Raw genomic sequence first — 19,150 nt, 5'->3', positions numbered from 1 at the left:
GATAACCTGCAGTTCAACGCTGGCAATCAGCTTCCCCACCTCTAGACTGTGCCATCACATTTGACACGTGAAGCCTGAAACAAGGCAAGTACACGGATAAGCACATATCACATAGATTCTGCCAGATATCAATGTAGGTGGTTCTTTGGGCATCAAATCGGAGGACGTGGCAGGTGCCTCAGCCTCCAGGCGGCGCCAGCTGGCAGCGAGCCGTCAGGCCGCCAAGCATCGATCGGAACCTTCACCGATCTTTGCTTGAGCCCCATTCCGGTTTCTTTTGGGCGAAAGGAGCGCCGGTTAAGACCACTTTTTTAGGCTCCAAATTGTTAATGAGCGCTGATCCTGTGTATATCTTGGTTCTACCTCGTCGCCGAGGCCATGTCTATTGCAATGCTTTATGTTCTAGAGTCTGAGACCGAAAACGAAAACGGTGAGATGATAGAAAGACGTCTCTCCGCTGCCCAACGGCCGCCGTCAGCTCATAGTCCATACTTTGCAGCCTGAGTCTTTGCAAAGTGCATCCCAGCCGCGAAATGGAACAGTTTTGCTGCCACAATTGTCCGGTCCTGCTTGCTATACTCCACCAACCGGTCATATAATTCCGCCAACGGCACCACCACGCGCGTGATATGCTCACCATCCTCTAGCCTCTGCTCCGGCAGCTCGTCCTTCTCCCCCAGCTTCACTTCCACCATTACAAGCTGCATATTCGCGTTGCTCAACCCCGGATCGGCCGCTTGCACGGGGCTGACGCTGACCACCTCGCACTCATACCCCGTCTCTTCGCGGAACTCGCGAACTGCCGCCTGCTCCGGCGTCTCTCCCTCATCGATCAACCCCGCCGGCCACTCAACCGTGTATGCGTCCAGTGGCGGTCGGTACTGGATCACCAGCAGGGTGGCAGGTGGCCGCGCCGGATGTAGCAGCACGTTGCCCATTGCCACCGCGTCCACGCCTGCCGAAGCGGCGCGGGTCTTGCGCATCGCAACCTCCCATGTGCGCTCCTTGCCGGTCTGGTCGATGTAGGTGAGCTTTTTGAGTGTAACCCATTTGGAGTCGGTGGGTGAGAGCTCGGTCACAGACGTGATGATAGGTTCTTGGATCTTCAGCGACATTTTGCTTCTTGGGTGTCGAAATCTAGTTTGCAAGTAAAATTGCTTGTTTGCGTCTTTGCCGTTTCCAAGGTGAAAGGAGTAAACTTGAAAGTGGTATGAACGCAGGAGATGTGATCTTGTCCCCTCCTTCCACGATTTCTCCCCAGAGTTCCGTTTGGCGGGGATGTTGATGGTGCGTCCCAGAGCGGGGCGGAGGATGCAAGTTCCCCGCATGTACACAGTGTATATTTCTGATGGAATGATACGGTTTGATGGGATGGTGTTCTTTTCTTCCAGTAGGGCCAACCTATCAGCTGATGAGATGCAGTTCTTTATGTTCCTGCTTGGTCATATCTTGGATGTCGAGCCTACACAGGACTTAGGAATCCCAGGTGGGCAACTTTGATGGTTTTGTCAAGAGGGGACTTTGTTGTGGAATGATGCCAAGGGACGGAAACTCGGCGAGTTCGCCGACATTAGGGTAAGGGTTATATCATCAAAAGTGAAGCCTCTGATTCCTCCCCTTTTTCAATTGAAGTTTGTAGAAGTGTAATAACCTCTCTTGAGCTTCACTATAAGCTGAGTTCAGTGCCGTGAGTGCATGCGAAACTTGCTGGATCATAGCGTCTTTAACTCCTGTTCAGTTTATCTTTACCATATTAAACATTCACGCAAGCGTTCCTCCCAAATGCTCTTCCTTCTTCCTTTCCCTCGTTATCATCACCACAGGTAAACTTAGGGGATCCTCTTTGAGAGTGGACAGTACACCGATCACATCGGCCTACAGTCTCTATATTTAATGGGGTTTTGGATCATTTGCATTAGTTGAAACATCTTAAGGAATCAGTCAGCACAGTTTGGTATCTACTGAAATGGGGATATCTAGCTACTTAAGAAAGCCAGTAATGAGAGCATTCCTGACTCATTGTTTGTACTCATACTAACTAGTAATCAGACAGGCATCCTACCTCTATCATTACGTGTGATCGGTAATCCCTTTCTTTGATGGTTTCTCTCGAGAGGTCATGCCAGGTAGGTTGTAGGTGGTGGGGGGTCATTCCATTTCTCCTAACAAGAACATATGTTTAGAGAAGCTGAATTACTCTCATCACTAGGACCCCTTTGAAGTGTTTCTTCCACTGTTGGTTCCCTTCTTCGTCGGTCTCCAGTTCCTCAGCGAAAACCAAGCGATTAGCATCCAGCTTCTTCAGCTTCTAACCCACAGATGAATGTTTCGCTTGCTTTGAGGTCAAGGCAGTAATGCCACTGAATCAAGTTTGTCTAACGGATTTAATGTTTAAATATACAACAACCAGAATCCTAGGATGTGTTGCGGAATCTCAACCCACACTTTTAGCCAAGCCATTCGAGGTCGGGAAGTGGCAAAATTTAACATTGACTCCCTGTAAGGAGTTTACTTCAGGAGGCTCGTAGTCAATAATAATCTTGAGAGCTGTGCCGCTTTTCAGGAGCATTGTGAGCAGGATCTTGGAATCTATTCATATGCTTCATGTGTTCATACATACGTCCAACCTAGTCATAAAATAACAGCAACTTTATTGGTGAAATATCATCCATGCTGGGAACGGAAAAAAAAAAGTGAAGAGTTATCATGACCTCCGGCCCGTCACCAGGTCCATCTCCTCCGGCTTTACCCTCTTTGTCTTCTTCGCCCACTTCCACCACAAGATGTTGATAATGTACACCGGAATGCCAATGTAACTGGTCATAAACTTATCCACCTGGAAGTGCGGGATAAATGCCGAGTACCCGCTGAAGAGGATGACCAAGATGGTGATGAACAGCGCGATCCACGCGCCCCACGGCAGCAGGATATTCCGATAAGGCATGACTGAACGCGGGATATTCTGCACCTTCATGGCACGGATCATGGAGAGGTAGCTAAAGAGGACAGCGATCCAGTTGAGGGCACCGAACACGGTGACGAGCGAGACGAAGTACCCAAAGACGGTTGCTGCGCTCTTGGTGGCGTTCATGAAGCCCAGGACGATGAAGACGGAAGACAGGATGACGGCGGGGATGGGCACACCGCGCTTGTTGGTGCGCTTCATGATGCTCGGGGCCTGGCCATCCTTGGCAAGAGCCCAGACACTGCGCGAGGCGAGATAGATATCCGAGTTGGCGGCGCTGAGGGTGAAAATGAGCAGCATGCCGTTGACTGCGTCGCCAAGTTTGTCGATACCAGAGCGTTTGGCAGCAACGGTGAACGGAGAAGCAACTGTAAAGTTGAGGTTAGCATGTGAAAGAGCTAGGTCAAAGGGAAGAATGACGTACGGCCGCTGGTGCGCTGTTTAGTGGCCTGCAGGAGCTCAGGACTGTTGTACGGAACAGCCATGCCAAGGACCAGGACACCAGCAACATAGAAGAAAACGATGCGGAGCAGGGTCTGGTTGACGGCGCGAGGAACGTTCTTGCGAGGGTTGGGAGTCTCGCCAAAGGCCACACCAACCAGCTCGGTACCCAGATAAGCGAAGGTAGCCTGGACGATGCAGGCCCAGACACCGACAAACCTGCCAGTGGCACCCTCGATGGTGTGGGTTTCGCCGTTCAGGGTAACAAAGTACTGCCCGAAAGCGCCAGGATCCCTCCAGTAAGAGAAGCCGGACCTGACGTGGTTTGGGCCACCACCAAGGGAGATGATGAAGCAGAGCAGGATCAGGGTCAGGATGACCAAGGCCTTGCACAATGACATCCAGAACTCAGCTTCACCAAAGAATGAGACGTGGATGAGCTGAGGAGAAGTTAGATATGCGGTCATTCAGGGGTAGGCGGAGGAAATCAGGGGGAACATACATTCAGAACGATGATAACGACACCGAAAACTACGATCCATACCGAGACGTTGATGTTTGGTAGCCAGTATTGGAGGATGATACCGGTCGCTGTAAGGTTGTTCGGTAACACAATGACATACTTAAAGAAGTAGTTCCAGCCTGTGGCGAAACCCATGGCCGGGTCAACGAAGCGCGTAGCATAGCCGGAGAAGCTCTTCTTGTGTGGAAGCCAGGCGCCCATCTCACCGAGGGCAACCATCACAACGTAGACAACGAAACCCATGAGAACGTAACCAATAAGCAATGATCCAGGACCAAACTTAAGTGCAGTACCGGTACCAATGATGAGACCTACGGGCAACACAACGTTAGCTGATGCTGACACCGCGGAACGACAGTGAGATCTGCAAGAGCAAAGCTTCGTTACCTGTTCCGATGGCACCAGCGATGGCCATCATGTCTGTATAGTGTCACAAGCGGTTAGCATTTGCTCCAATGGACACCGGCAACATCAAGGAATACGCACTCAATTGCCTTGGCCTCATCTCACGGTGCAGGTCATCCTGGGCTTCATCGACAATGCCCTCCTCAATGGCATACCCAGGTGCCGCAGCATCCTGGACGGGAGGGGAGTCAAACCCCTTCTCATCGGTGCTTTGCCGCTTGAAGAAAATCCCCATTGTGTAAAGATGTGTTGTTGTAGATGGCTAATTGACAGCTTTTCCGATACAGTGGTGGGAGAGAAATTCAGTGACCGCTGTGTCGATCGCCACGGGCCGATCGTCGCGGTTCAGTGGTCGAGCTCGAATATAAAAGAGAGCACTAAAAACCTGATCCAGCACTCAAACCGCTGTCGAGGAAGTGGGCAGGGGAGTACTCGGGAATAATATACAAGCCTCGGTTTGCCGCGTCAGATAAACAGGTAGGCCGACCAATACGCCCGGGATTCTAAAACTGGAAGAATAACTCGACAGAAGGAAGGCACAGGCATGTGCTGCGGGGCATGGTGTGCTCGCGAACCCCAAGGTGGCTTACGTGGAGGACATGAACACCACGCTGTCAGCCCAGAGATGAGCGATATGCCTGCTTCAACACCGACTCCAGCTCTCTATGCTACGCCGGCTGTTCCCCGGGGCAGGCGATAATTCGACAAGGTCAAGGCCAGAATATCGGTGGAGATTGGCTGACACAGTGATACGGATACACGCCGTCGCATTCCTCCAAGACGTTGCATTCCTCACGAGGATTGGTGCCCTCGGGCGGATGTACGACATAGCGCTGAGCGGGCATTGAGGCACGAAGCACACGGCCATGGGCCCCATGGAATCTGGGGGCTTGGATGGCTTGCAACAGTTGCCAGCATGTTGCGGAATTGGGCAACCTTCTGGAAACCAAACCGACGGTTGGGACGGACGGTGATTGGGGATGGAAGGTCGCACAGCTCGGTGGGTAAGGATGCAACCAGGCTGTCGAGTGAGAAGTGCACTCGGTCACCCAAATAGCAAGTGCTCTTCCTGACCAGTCGCGGGATCCCTGGCAGTGCAGCACTTGGCTTAGCTGACAAGCCGGCAGGTAGGAGATCAAGCTCAACGGCAGTGTGGTAGCCTCGTCTTGGCTCGCCTGTGGGGGCATTATCTGATGTCACTTGGGAAAAAAACGGTCTTGCCGGTAGCCAAGATCAGCCAGATCTTAGCGGAGCTAAGGCGATAAGAAGGCGGCAGCGGGTGAAGCCACGCTGGAGGTGTTAGGCTGTTTGTTGGAGCTGTGGGGCAGCCAAGGCTCCAAAATGCAACGAGAGCGCGGGAAGGAGGGCAGATGAGGAAGGTGACGATCGCCAACACCACCAAGAAGCTCCTCTTAGGCCAGGCACTTTTGACGCTCCTACTAGCTCCTACCAGCCGTTGATTGCCGCTATTCTGGGGTTCATGCGGCTTTAGGCGTGTGCCTCAATTGAGGTTAAATGGCCGGAACTCGGAAATACTACATGCAGTGCTTACAGCCGGTGCTGTTGGTGATGCGCGTTCCAGGACACGGGGATCGAATTGCTGGTATTAATGGGCAAATATTGAGCACCTATATCTTCTGGTTCAGCCCGTTTGAAGCTGGACTGTGGCACACGTCTCGCGAAGTACGCAATCCGCTGAGAGGATTGTGTCACCCAGAATTCTACAGTCCCGACGGATGCTGACATCTTGAGCGACATCTTGGCCGAAGATCAGCCCCAGGAGTCCGGGTAAGAGTGTGGGGAGCAGACGCGGCTCGTCTGGATAGAAAAAAGGGGTGATCCCACTGGTATCTGGTGGCACTTGAAGTGATGACAATCGATGTTAAAGCTGAGGAGACGATGAGTAGCTTTCTGGAGTTTCACAGAGAAAGGATCGGAAGCTTTTTAATGTCAGGGTTATGTCGCTTTCTTCCGCCTGGGAGGGCTGCCCAGACGGCGCCACCCGCCCCACAACCTCCCAGTCTTAGCCTTGGCGGCCAAGTTTATCCTAACCTCATTCTTTGGATGTGCGGGGGACTCCTATCGATATGTATATAGACCATCTTTAGACTTCATAGTTTCAAATGGAATTTCTTAAGTATATCGTGTATGCATTGCTCCCGAGTCGCTTGAAACACTAGAATCGGGAGGATAGCAGCAGTTGGGGTTTGCCCAGCTCCTTGCTCCCACGCACTTTACCTTAACCCCCATGCCTAGCTTCTGTGGCAGCTGTTGCCAGCTGCGCTCGCTCCCCGTAGCAGCCGGCAGCAACTTCCCACTGTCCCAACGACCGGAAAACGTTAACAACCTTATTGCCATTGGATGCTGGAGGTTAAGAGGTGCGATATAAAAACAAGCCGAAAACTTAGAGAATACAGGCATGGCGCCATCTAGTGCAGCAAATGTTGACGTCGCATATTCACCTCCCGGCTCGCCAGTTTCACCCCATAAAGAAATTAAACGCTCAGATCCCGATAACAAACCCCAACCAGAATCCAACCAACTGCCTGATGGAACACCACTAGGCGAGAGCATAGAAACTCTTATTGACCAATGGCAAAAATGCATCAGCGAGCTTCAGCATCTCCAGCAGATTGCCGATGCCGCCAGCCGGCCGGTGCGGGGTTTGAGTGCCCTGCTCAAGGTCCAGCAGCGCGCACTTGACAAGGTTGTGCAGAAACACCGCTCACCGGACGGCTCCACGATCTCGGCTGCCCAGTTCTTCGGAATCAGGAGTTGTTGCTGGGACGACAGATGGGCTGTTGTCAAGAAGTGCCGCGGTTTGGTCGCTATCAATAAGGAGTTCCCCCGGAGTCCTCGTCTGCCTGTTGCTCCTGATGCAGGATGGCTGGCGTACAAGGACCAGCCTTTCCAGGAGAAGACCGTGCTGGTTGATGCTGTTGTTGATAGCGGGGCTACATGGATCAAGTTCATCTCGATTAACCCGAGGACGCTGGAGTATCAGGTCATGGCTGAGGGCTGGGCCAGTGAGCCGGAGGATAGCAGCGATGGGGAGGGCGAAGCTGACGCGGATGATGGGTTAATCCATACCGAGTTTGCTAACACAGTCAAAAAGATTGTGCTAGCAGCCCGTTGGAATCACTGCCATCGCTTGCATCTTATCCTTCCCAGCCTACAAGAGGGCAAGTCTGAGGTCGTCGACAGGATGATCCGTTTTATCCGGCAAAAGATTGGCGGAGAGGACGTCATGGTCGAAGTCACCTGTGCTAACAGCTCCTTCTTGACCGATGCCCCTCCTGCTGTCGATGTTGCCATCACGGCTCTCATCCAAGAACGTGACCCACTGGTGGCAGAGGACTGTGCCCGTCTGACAGATATGGTCAACCTTGATCCAAGCGTGCTTGTCGCGCTGGTAACGGATCTTCACCACGGACCGGTTCCTCTGCAGCCAGCATCTCAGCAAAAGATCATCGTAAAGGCAATCGAGGATCACGAAACCGATAACAACGATCTGGTGCCGCGTCAGGAAATCTTGGCGAAAGTCCTTTACCCGGCTCTTCGTGGTCGCAAGCTGGTGTGCACTAAGTTCGCGGCAGCCTACTTCCGAAAGCTCATCAGCGCCATCTCGACACGTTCGGAGGAGGTTCGTGCCTCCTTCGTTCTTCCGCCTGCCGACGCTTCAGACTCGAAGGGTCCCTCTACCCATGCCGAGCTCCTTCAAGAGTTCCAAAAATGGTCCTCCGTACCTGTACCTTCGGATCTTCAGTTTCCTGTTCAGATAGTTCCTGATGTGACCCTTTCCGATATCGAGACACTCATTGCTAATGGCCAGCTCCCCGCGATAGCCCGCGGCGTCGCTGCTGATCTCTCTCCTCTCAACCGCTCTGTCTATTGCTATGGTTGGGCGCATCGTTTAACTACCGTAACCGGTCATCGAGGTATCGAGCGACAGATTCAGTTGGCTGTGGCGCGGCACTGGACACGGAGTGATGACGAAAACGCTGTGTTACCACCGCCAGATGTGTGGCATCGCCATTTGGGTGGTTACTTGATTCATCGAGATAAGCCGAGAGACTGGAGAGTGTTCTTAGAGGATAGCGAAGAGGTCCCCGAGGAATTGGTGCGCTGGACGTACCCATGGACAACTTGGGGTCGCGGCATTAGCACGTATGGCTTGCCGGACACGAAGACATGGGAAGGAGTTGGACACGCAGAGAAAACAGGATATGGAAGGAGGATGAGCGGACGCGAGGCAAGACTTAATCCCGGGAAGACAAAGCAAGAGGAAGACGAGAACGAGGAACCGGAACAGTCGTGAACGCGGAACAGAAAACCAATTCTTGGGTATATTAACCGGCAGCGGATGGTAAAATGTGATGTGGTATCTCGAAAACAAAACATGGACAAGATTACAACCTAGTATATCCACCGCCGTATTTGCCAACCAACACAACCCGAACCCCTTCTTCTCCAACTCCACATCCCCGATCGATCATACCAGATCAATCAATATCTCTAACCTCCCCATCACCACACTGTCAACCCACACCCCTCATTTCATCCAACCTCTCACACACACCCAACACTTCAGTTCTGAGCGGCACCAGTAGTGATGGTAGTTGTGACAGTAGGCGCAGGCTGCTCCTCCTTCTTTGTCTCAGCAGGGGTCTCGTCAGTCGTGGCAGCGGCAGCGCCCTCGGCAGCAGCCTCGCCAGCCTCCTCGGCAGCGGCCTCAGCCTTCTTCGCCTTCTTGGGCTTCTTCAGGCACTTGAGCAGGTTCTTAATGAGGGTCGAGACCTTCTTGAGCGGGTTGGGCTTCTTGCCCGCCGGCTTCTCCTCGCTGTCGGCGGCGTCAGCAGCGTCCTTCTTGCCGTCGGCCGACTCCTCGGACGCGTCCTGGTCCTTGGGCTTGTCGGCGGCGGAAGCAGCGGAGGCATTGGCAGCAGGGGCCGCGGTCTTGTCTTCTTGTTGCGCGGGCTGCTGCTCCGCAGACTGAGTGGTCGTGATCTCCGTAGTGGGAGTCGTTTGGGCGGGCTCGCTGCCCGGCTGAGCAAGCTCGAGCTTGGGAGCAGTGGAAGACACCTCGGCAGACATTTTGGCTGATTTGGTTTTACTTATGAAGGTGTTTTTGATCCCGAAGTTGACTTGGCGGGCTGACGAGACTTCCGTGACAGAAGAAACTCGGTGACCTTGGAGAGAGGGAGAGAGAGGCAAACGGACAGGAAGGTGGCGCGACGAGGAGATCTGGCAGCAAACAGATCGATTGATAGGTTTTATAGGAGACCTCCACAGGTTCTGCCCCCTGAAGCAAACTGAGCAACAAGCCCCATTGGTGTCATCACCGCCTGCGGCTCAAAAAAGTAACAAGCTCATTTCCTTCTACCGGCAGGGATCTCAGCCACCCACCATTCTGCCGGGACCGGCGCCGTGCCCATTTGGGCAAATTTCCAGGGTGCGAACGGCGCCATATTGTCCCCATTTCCGGAACGAGCTACATCTGGTTTGTTTGCCAAGCCGCAACTATCGCGGTGACAATATGCCAAGACAATGGTTGGTCTCGGGCCGCCTATTCGGTATGGCCAGGGTCCCCCGGTGCCCGTCGTCGTTCTGGCTAGATTTGGCTCGGTCTTGGCGAGTTTTGCGAAAGGGTCTGCGCTCCAGAAGAAATACTATGTGCTTTTGGCTTCGGCGCTTTTGTGATTTTGCCAGTAATATTCTCAATGTGTTGGCAGGGAAGCAACTTGTTTGCTATTACACTAGCGGTCGGTATTGGTGGCCGATCGTGCCAATCATGGCACCACATTTGTGTGTTGCATCTCGGGAATTGCGATTGACATTGTCCTGTTGCGAAGCGGTATTGCCCAGATGTTTTACGACATTTGCCGTCCCGCGCAAAACACCCACAACAGGGGCTCTTTCTCCATCACAGTGGGGCCTCAAGCGAGAGATCACAGTTGCAGGTTCTGTAACGGCCGTGGAATTCTTTGGGAAAAGTTTTTCATGGACTCGCGAAAATCAGCAGTGAAGACTGCTTTTTGAACTTACTGCCACGGACTTGCATTGGCCAACTGATGATAAATTTTCTTGCTCGGCTCTTGGCGAAATCTTGCGCACTTCACGGAGTTAGAGAGCCTTGTGCAGCTGGAGTTCTCACAAGGCCTCAAAATTGATGAATTTGCCCAGCTGTTGGAGAGTGCATGGAATCCATTCAACTTTAAATAAGCAGTTTGAGGCTTGTGATGACAAAGCTAAGATGTGATATCCTCAGAAGGGCAAGCAATTTCCGTGCTTTTTGAGGACTTGGGTGCCATTGAAGTGTTCCAACTTATGAAGCGTGGCATTCTGCCTGGCTTAAACCCCACTTATCGTCAAAGACTTTTGAAAACCTAGAATCTTTTGTGAATGTGAAACACAAGTGACTTTCACTTTAAGCACTCCATACCACCTGATTTTAACACTCTCCTGATCTTTAATCTGCTTTGTTCCTTCAACAACTAACCACTGTACATAAAAAGAAGCCTGTTTATAACTCCTACCCTCAATGAAGTCTTGGCAAGCACGGCCCGAGCCCCTGAAATATTGGTTGACTTGCCGCCGGCTATGCATAAGCCTACCGCTCTGATCTTACACCACACGCTTGCAACCACATGGGAAACCTGCAAACCGCAGGTCTTGATAACCTGGCTCTTCAGCCCAGCCCTAGTCACTGCCGGCCCAAATCGTTACAAGACTGTAGTTTAACCAAATCCGCCTTCAATCAAAAAATTGGTATAATTAGCAGCTAAAGATTCGGAACTGATACACAGCAGCTCTTTACCGCTCAAGAGTCAAGTCTATCCACTGGAGCCCGAGAAAGGGCAGCAACCGCTACAATCCCTTCTCCGCCAGCCTGTCTGCCTATCGGCCCCACAATGCTGGGCCTCCCTCCCTCAACGCAAGCTCCCAACACAGAGAACACAGGGCAACGGGATCTCAAGTTAGTTTCTACGGCGTGAGCATCCCATTTCCACCGTCTGGCAGAGATATAACTTGGGGGCATTGGGACTGCGCAATCTGCACAGCAGCTCTCAGAGCTAACAGTTTGGGAAAGTACGACGAAAGATAAAACCCGAAAAGAGTTAGATAACTGTTCACCATGGGGCTTGGGAGGATTTGGGAGCCCATTTTGCAGGACCGCATCCTCGTTTTTCTAGGCAGTTGTCTGCCTGCTGAGGCATAAGCACTGTGCACCAGAGCTCCCTAAGTGTTCATCACTGGGTTGACCAGCAGGTAACATACCTGGGCATGATTCCCACTCCATCTAGCCTTGTTCACTTCCGTCAAAAGCTGGACAAGGCTTACGATAAACATGCCATTTAAAACAAGATAAGTTGTTGAGGACATCCTATCTGGATAGCACAGATTGACATGGCCCATTCTGTCACATGGACACGGCAGTCCAAGGAGAAGAAAAATCCTTGACAGTTAACATTTAGAACACCGGTGACACAAGGGCTGAGAAGGGGATATATATTTGATTGGTAGAGCTTGGGAAATATAAGGGGGTGCCAAGAATGAGTTAGATAACCTTGCCACGATGAGGAAAATCCCCGAAGATCCCAGGAGACCGCGAGGTTCTCACAAGGGCAGAGGAATTTCATAAATGAAGCTATTTAGACATGATGAAGGATTTCTCTTGGTTTTCCTCTCCCCAACACAAGGACACTGAGGACCAAGAAAGATTATCACACGTAGCAATTGACTTCGTTGTGCACCCCACATCGTCAATGGCCGTCATCTAACCCATTTGACCCATTGCCGATCCCTGCCTGCACCAAACCAAGTCACCCGTTACACATTCTTTCCAGATAGCAGTGTTGAACTCAACTCTTGACTTATACAACACCATTTTAGTGATTATCTATAACATGGTGTATGAACGCTACCATAGATGCTTCAACATTTTTTAGCTTTGTTGTTATTGGCATGCATTTTAAAATTTCCAGGGTTAAAGGCTTTGAGGGAATCGCCGAAGAATCTACCCAATGCATAGGGTGAATGCAAAACATGCATGATACGCAAGTGTTGATTTACTATGAGCGAAGCAAGAACTGTGAATTATATAATTCACTTTTTCGCCACTTATGCCACCTGAACAAAGCTCAAGATGTAATCTCTCTTCCCAATTGGCACCCCCTTATGCCTGAGAATGGCATACGCAATGTTGAGGTGGAAGAAGAAGTTCGGAATGCTGTGCTGGAACAGCGACTCAACGGCTGTAGTCTTGAGAACATTCGGTCCAAGGGCCCTATTCACTTATGTCAGTCCCCAATCATCTCGTTCCGGTCCTGCGGGGAAAACCTACAGATCAACAGCCTCCTCAGCGCGCTTATCAACCTCCTCCTGCCTTGCCAACGTCCCCTCAACCAACTTTCTCGCCTTCTGCACGCGTGCCTTCAGATCAGAAATCGTCTTCTCGTTGTCCTCCCACGCCTCATATTCCTTTCCCTCGATCCGGCCGAGCGTGACGCGCACTGTCTTGGTCGCATTCTGGACTTGAAAGGTGAGGGGCAGCATGTCCTCAATGAGCCTCGCGTTGGGGTACTCGGCGTCGGGGTCGAGGCCCTTCGAGCGGGCGTGCTCCTCGGCTACGGTGAGGATGTGGTCTAGTGTGGCAAGGCCGGAGCGGAAGACGGTTAGGAGGCGAGTGACAGTGGCCATTGTGGGGTTTCTTAGTTTGTGCAGGCTGGGTATTTGGTCTGCTCGAAGATCAGAGTGTCGTTTGGTGTTATGCTGGTAAAGGTAGGTTATGCTGGCGAATGGATGGGTTTGATCAGGATGCAGACCGCGATTTTATACTCAGAATCTTCCTCATGGACATCCTCCTTCTCCGGATTGCATGACCGAGATTCCTTTTCACGATCGCAATTGCCATCAAAGGTGTCCGAGCTCGCGCCAGATCTCGCATGCAACATTCCCATGCTCCTGACAAATCACAATTCGTCAATCGCTTTCTGCTTGGTTCTTGCCCCTTACCAGTGTATCCCTCCTGACGCGGGGTAAGGCTGAGCTACACCAGGGAAGCCGCTTGGCTGGCGTCGCGATATCCGGCGCCGGGATGTCGTCATCCGGCCAACCATAACACAGCCAGTCGCCAGACACGGAGTTAAGCACACAAGCGCCGGAGATGACAAATCCATTTCGTACGTGCATGTCTCATTATCATTTGAAAACTACATCTAAAATAACCAGGTACTTATCTTTGTCTAGCCGTAAACATGCCCACAACACAAGCATTAATCGTGACATATCCTTCCCGCCGAACTTAAAGTGGAATTGCCGACCCCAAGCTGAGATAAAGATCGCACCGTGACCGACGACCACCCTCCCACACATCGGCCGGCGCAAGGCTGATATCATTCAACGCATCCTGGAATTGGGTGACGAACGGACCCCACATCAGCTGCTCCTGATATGGAGTGCCGCCCGTCGTATTCAGGTTTAGCAGCTGGGGGTTGCTATTCGACCAGACAGGCCAGTTGGTAGCCGGGTGCGGCGCGCTCGGATTCGGCGAGCTAGCACCATTGGCGATCTCGGCGCTGATGGATGGGTTGCCGGTGCGCACAAAGTTGCCCCAGATACGACGGAAGGCCAGGATGAAGTCAGCCGGCTGGTTGGTGGTCGGGGGACCGAAGTAGGCGGAAATATCCGAGGAGTGGTAGGCGTAGGGCACGCTGTACTGGTACAGCCAGGAGGACTGGCCCTTGGACGGGTTGACGAAGGAATCAGCCATCCAGTAGGCAGGGCAAACGAAGACTTGCTCAGCGTAGATGTTGTTGCCGCGCTGCTGCTGGCCGTTGGCGTCCTGGGCGACTTCGACGGCGGTAGGGCCCGTCAGACCATTGGTCTCGAAGTGAGGGCCGCTGGGATCAGTGTTGGCGCTGTTCGGATTGGCTGCCAGGATGGTGTTGAGCTGAGCGGTGCTCAGGTTCGGGAACTGCTGCTGGAGCCAGAAGATCAGGTCGCTCTCGGTTGTGATGGAGGGTGGAACGAACAAGCCGCCCTCGTTGGCGTTGTGGCCGACGAGAAGCTTCTTGCCGTTGACTTTCTTGGAAGGCAGCTGCTGGCTAGGACGCTTCTGGATGTAGACGTTGTCCGTCACAGGCCAGAAGCCCCAGTAGCCATAGGTCGATGACTGGGTGACGTTGAAGCTGGCCAGCTTCAGAGTCTCCGAGTCCTTGCTGACAAGGCAATTGAAGACGTTGCCGCTCGATGGGCAGCCGGCAGCGGCGGAGAAGGCGTAGTACTTGCTAGTCGGCTCAGGGTCGTCGTACTTGTACTGGAACGGAAGGTAGGGAGAAGCAGCAATGCCCTGGTTGAAGAGGAGGGTGCCCAGGTTGCCGCCGACGGCCATCGTGTGGTACATGACCGAACCGCCGCTGGCCGACTCGCCCGAAATGGTGATCTTGGTCGGGTCGCCGCCAAATTTACAGATATGAGTCTTGATCCAGGCTAGAGCAAAGGCCTGATCAAGCATGCCGGCGTTCACAACACCCTTCTGCTTGACTTCAGCAGATGAAAGCCAGCCGAAAGCGCCGAGCTAGTGAACAGGTTAGTATGCTACCCATCACTATTTCCGTGGTTGCTACGTACACGGTACTGAATGGTAACGCCAATGACCCCTTTCTCGTTGGCGTTGATGAAGTCACTCAGATCACGTGTGCCGTCACCAAAGCCGTAACCCCCTTCGTGGATGTAGACCAGGACAGGGAGGTTTCGTGCATTAGGCGGGGCATAGACGTTTAGAAAGAGGCAGTCCTCATCACCGCCGGGAATAGGCTGGCTTCCTGGAATCGAGGGCATGAACTGGGGGCACACAGCACCGAACTGTGACGCATCGATTGGTGTGCTTCCCTGGTAAGCAGGGGGAAAAGGAGGCTGCCACCTCTTGTTCCCCGTCGGAGGGGCAGCATAGCGAATGCTTTCTAGGGTCAGCACCTGGGCACTGTTCTCATGAATGGTGAATGATCTCTTACCCTTTCCAGGAGTTGATACCCGTAGCGGCATTGTATGAGCCCTATATTTGGCGTAGCCAAGGTCGACAACCAAGTTACGGTTGTTGTAGGAGCACCCAAGGAGGCCCCGGCGTTTGAGACTAGAGTCGACCTCGGTGAGGTTAGCGATGAGTTCAGAGACCCATTCATCAGCGATGTCTGTGGTCTCCTGACGGGCCGCTGGTGAGCCCAAGGCTAGAGAGCTGGCAAATGTCAGAGTGGTGAGCCACTTCAAGAGAGCCATTGTCGTCGGGACCTAGTCGGAAGAGAAGGTTGGCTTGTGGTCGAAGTTGAGGTCAGCTTCTGACCTGGGGGCTCGAGGCTCTTATGACTTCCAAGACTGCGACCTCATACTCCCCTTGTCAGCGTGGTGAGAGCCGTCATTGCTTGCAAAGAGGTCCACTATAGTTGGGCTGGCTATTGGCGTTCCGCATCAGCAAGGACAGTGCTGGACGAGAGCCATTGCTCGAATTGCTGCTCTGGGAAAGGCCCGTTGACCCCCGTTGACGCCGAGGCCAAGATGCAACCTCTTGGCATAATGGTGATCCTAGACTGCAGGCACAGCGGGACAGGGTGCGCACTCTTCCCAGGTAAATGATAGTTCACAGCTGCTGAGTGAAAGTCCGTGATTTCACACATTGCTGACATTCCTAAAGTAACAAAGCCGTGGCCGATAGATCTGAACATTGGTCAAGTAGGATGGATTATGTCCGGGAAGAAGTTAATACAACTCGGATACCCTCCTCAATGTCCGGGAAGCGCATGTCTCTCGACGCCTTGGCAGCATTTCGAGCCCGAACTCGACCCCGGATCCGGTCTGCGCCATGGCGCTGGGCCAGAAACTGGTGTATACGCACAGATCAGCTATCTCAGCAAAACATTGGAAGCATGTTGCGGGATAGCACATAACAGTCCTAGAGATTATTGCACTGTTGCAGTCGGTAAGTCATGCAATCGATCTGCACGTGGTCAAGGCTATAGTAAGCCACTCGCAATGGCTTCATCGGGAGGTGAACTACGCATAGTGTTTTGATGGAAGATGCGGAGACACAAAGAGTCGCCCTTTGATGTGATGGAATGGAAATGGAATGGTTCCAGAAGAAATATGGGAGGAGAGACAGTGTTGTGTTGCATCCCCGCTGCATGCTTGGTGGAGCCCGTGGAGTTTCCCCAGGTACCGCGGGGCTGCGATTGGTGTAGCCCCGCCTATGACTGCTGACTCCCAACGCCTCTTCCAGGGCCTCATCTAGCGCAGCAAATAGGATTCCTTCCGACCGCATGCGCATGGCATGGGAGATCCCGCTTCCAGCTGCATCACCACCTTTATCGGCTTGGTCTCGATGAAGTTTTCCTACGCAGTGACATGGGTGTCCCTGGAGAAACGCGTTCCGGCTTGCTCTCTTAAACTTCTCTGACTCGGGCACCAGACATATCGTGCAGGTGACATGCTGAACTGCGTTGCTTCAAGACTAGGTATTCGGCTGCGGCCAGCTCAGTGCTATGGAGGTTCCATGGTATTGTCAGAATAAAAGCTCTGTAATATATCATGCCACAGGCACTCTTGCGGTTCTTCCTCAAGACTCCATACTTGGACTTTGGGCACCGTTGCGATTGGAAGAAACCCCACGTCTAATGAGTAACATCTAAACGACATCAACCCAAGTATGCCTATATCAACTCATCCTATCTATATCCGACAGTATTGTACGATAACCCGAGAAGCTCCTCACCGAGTCCTTTTGTTCCCCGACTTCCCCCAGGATAGCGCAGGCAGCAACGAAAGATCCCGGCGTCTTTGCACACAACGCCGCGATTTCCTGTGCCTTCCTTCTGTACGACTCAGCCCTCTCCCCTAGAACCACGTCAAGGAGGACAGGTCCAAGTTCATCGGATGCGCATGATGGTGCGGCTGTCCTGCTACCCCAACGACCGATACCCAGGTACTCGACCCGGTTGGCAAAGTCGTAGCAGTCAAGCCAGGTAGGAAGAGTAACCTGGGGAACTCCGGATCTGGGAGCTTGTTAGCACATGATGTTTCTCTTCACAAGGCGACCGAGTGGTTAACTCACATTATGGCATCGTTATATGAGTTAGCCCCTCCATGGTTGACCGAGACAACCACAGCCCCTGTCTGGAGAACGGCAATTGGCTGGGGCTTGATCCAGTCAATGATCCGGACTCGGTCGTCATCCAGCTCCTTCCCAAGAAGGGCGTGAATTTTTGATCCAAGCCCAACCGAGAACTGGGAATTTGGGTCTTGAGGGTGTTGCTTCAGTTTCCACAACACTCTCAACTTCCCCGAAATGCTTCCACTTCTTGTTACTCCTCTTTCTTCGGCAACATCTAAAAGCTTCCGCAATGCCCCAGCCAGCTCTAGTGCCTCGTCTTCCATCATCCACTTAATCGTGCCTAAGCTGACAAAACACAACCGGTCCCCCCTTCATCCACTTGCTCAGTTCGGGGTCAACTTCAGCGACAGGGGATACAGGAGGGACTATTGGACCGCATGGGGTAAGATACGGCGGCAGAACAAGGGGAAAGTCGGTTTCGGGTTTGTGAGCTACCAAGATTTTGAGATCTTTCGGCGGGAATGTCATTAAGTTCGCCATGGTCAGTAAGTCGACCCCAAGTATTTTCTTGACATGAGCTTTAAGCGCGCGAGTTCTGGTATCGAGGACAGCATAGACCATCTGGAGGGTGAAGTAGAGAACGTTGAGTGATATCAAGTACCACGGTACGGGGAATGGAATGCCGGAGCACATACTACCATCGTCATGATAAACACCAGTTCATCGGAAATACCTCAACAGCATTAGGGGGTCGCACTTACGTCGGATACTTCCACACAACCGCGGCCCAAGGCTGCTTAAACGCCGCAAACTCCTTCAACGTATTCGGCGACAACACCAAATACTTAACGCCCAACTTCTGACACACCGTCAACCCATGTGAAAAGAGACAATCCACAACCACCAAATCCGCCCCAACCTCTTTCACAACCCCTTCCAATTCCTTATACGTCTCAACGAACTCTTCCGGCTTCCACGGCAACAACACCGTCATCCCCGTAGCCATGATCTTCCTACACGTGCTAAACCCCGGCCGCGCCACCAATCCTGGGGGGATACTGTTGCCATTGATGTTCCACAGCGCTTGAACCATGGTAGTACCATGTAGCGGGTGAAAGATCCATGGTCGCGGGTTGATTTCAGGGCCATGCGTTTGTCTGGCGGTGCGGATGGAGAAGTTCGATGCGTTTTCAATGTGCTTCGCTAAGGGTGCGAAGGACGTAATGTGCAGCTCTATATCTGGGTCGAGTTGCTGCAGGGCGTGGCAGACGGCAAGAAAGACGTTTGCCTGGCCGAACTCGGTGTTTGTTGCTAGAAGGAGTTTTGTCATTGTTGCTGCTTCTACAGAACAGGAAGTTTGTGGGTATTCAAGTGAGACCGGAAGCTAAAGAATGCAACGGGGTTTTAGAGCTGTGTTGCGTACCACGGTGAGGGGGTTGATCGGGATAAAAGGTTCCAGTGATCGGGCAAGGAAGCGGACCCGCGTTCTGTCATCGTCGCATTGAAAGTTGGCTGGGCGATGTATGTCAGCAATTGAACTGCGAATGAGGGTCCAGAAAGCAACTAAGCGATGTTTCCCGTTTCATCCAGGACGCGAAATTCTTCGTATGATGCTACAGATTACATCCTGATACCCGATTGTACTCGCAGGAATCAACAAGCATGAAACAACATCGAGGGTTGAAGTATAAGACGTCCAATGCTCTATTGAAGA

The 19,150-nt window shown here is 52.5% G+C and overlaps 5 protein-coding genes across 5 annotated transcripts; 1 reads left to right on the top strand and 4 right to left on the bottom strand.

Annotated features, from left to right (window-relative positions):
- Positions 1-479: 479 nt before the first annotated feature.
- Positions 480-1,115, bottom strand: CTHT_0021670 (uncharacterized protein; the record flags this gene model as incomplete). Its single annotated transcript, XM_006692573.1, has 1 exon — positions 480-1,115. One exon carries the CDS (start codon positions 1,113-1,115, stop codon positions 480-482), a length of 636 nt encoding a protein of 211 aa, XP_006692636.1.
- A 1,589-nt stretch (positions 1,116-2,704) lies between these two features.
- Positions 2,705-4,569, bottom strand: CTHT_0021660 (amino acid permease-like protein; the record flags this gene model as incomplete). Its single annotated transcript, XM_006692572.1, has 5 exons — positions 2,705-3,333; positions 3,390-3,846; positions 3,909-4,240; positions 4,317-4,349; positions 4,440-4,569. The coding sequence occupies 5 exons, from the start codon at positions 4,567-4,569 to the stop codon at positions 2,705-2,707; spliced, it is 1,581 nt and encodes a 526-aa protein (XP_006692635.1).
- Positions 4,570-6,753: 2,184 nt separating this feature from the next.
- On the top strand, positions 6,754-8,652 carry CTHT_0021650 (uncharacterized protein; the record flags this gene model as incomplete). Its single annotated transcript, XM_006692571.1, has 1 exon — positions 6,754-8,652. The coding sequence occupies one exon, from the start codon at positions 6,754-6,756 to the stop codon at positions 8,650-8,652; it is 1,899 nt and encodes a 632-aa protein (XP_006692634.1).
- A 269-nt stretch (positions 8,653-8,921) lies between these two features.
- Positions 8,922-9,428, bottom strand: CTHT_0021640 (uncharacterized protein; the record flags this gene model as incomplete). Its single annotated transcript, XM_006692570.1, has 1 exon — positions 8,922-9,428. One exon carries the CDS (start codon positions 9,426-9,428, stop codon positions 8,922-8,924), a length of 507 nt encoding a protein of 168 aa, XP_006692633.1.
- Positions 9,429-12,455: 3,027 nt separating this feature from the next.
- CTHT_0021630 (transferase-like protein) lies at positions 12,456-18,766 on the bottom strand (the record flags this gene model as incomplete). Its single annotated transcript, XM_006692569.1, has 10 exons — positions 12,456-12,621; positions 12,679-13,106; positions 13,160-13,298; positions 13,682-14,913; positions 14,967-15,623; positions 16,096-16,209; positions 17,098-17,377; positions 17,437-17,609; positions 17,992-18,130; positions 18,198-18,766. The coding sequence occupies 10 exons, from the start codon at positions 18,764-18,766 to the stop codon at positions 12,456-12,458; spliced, it is 3,897 nt and encodes a 1,298-aa protein (XP_006692632.1).
- Positions 18,767-19,150: the final 384 nt, after the last annotated feature.

Source organism: Thermochaetoides thermophila (genome assembly GCF_000221225.1).
Source record: "Thermochaetoides thermophila DSM 1495 unplaced genomic scaffold scf7180000011816, whole genome shotgun sequence".
Classification (NCBI taxonomy): domain Eukaryota; kingdom Fungi; phylum Ascomycota; class Sordariomycetes; order Sordariales; family Chaetomiaceae; genus Thermochaetoides; species Thermochaetoides thermophila.
The sequence above is the reverse complement of the archived record's forward strand: the minus strand, read 5'-3'. Positions and strand labels throughout refer to the sequence as shown.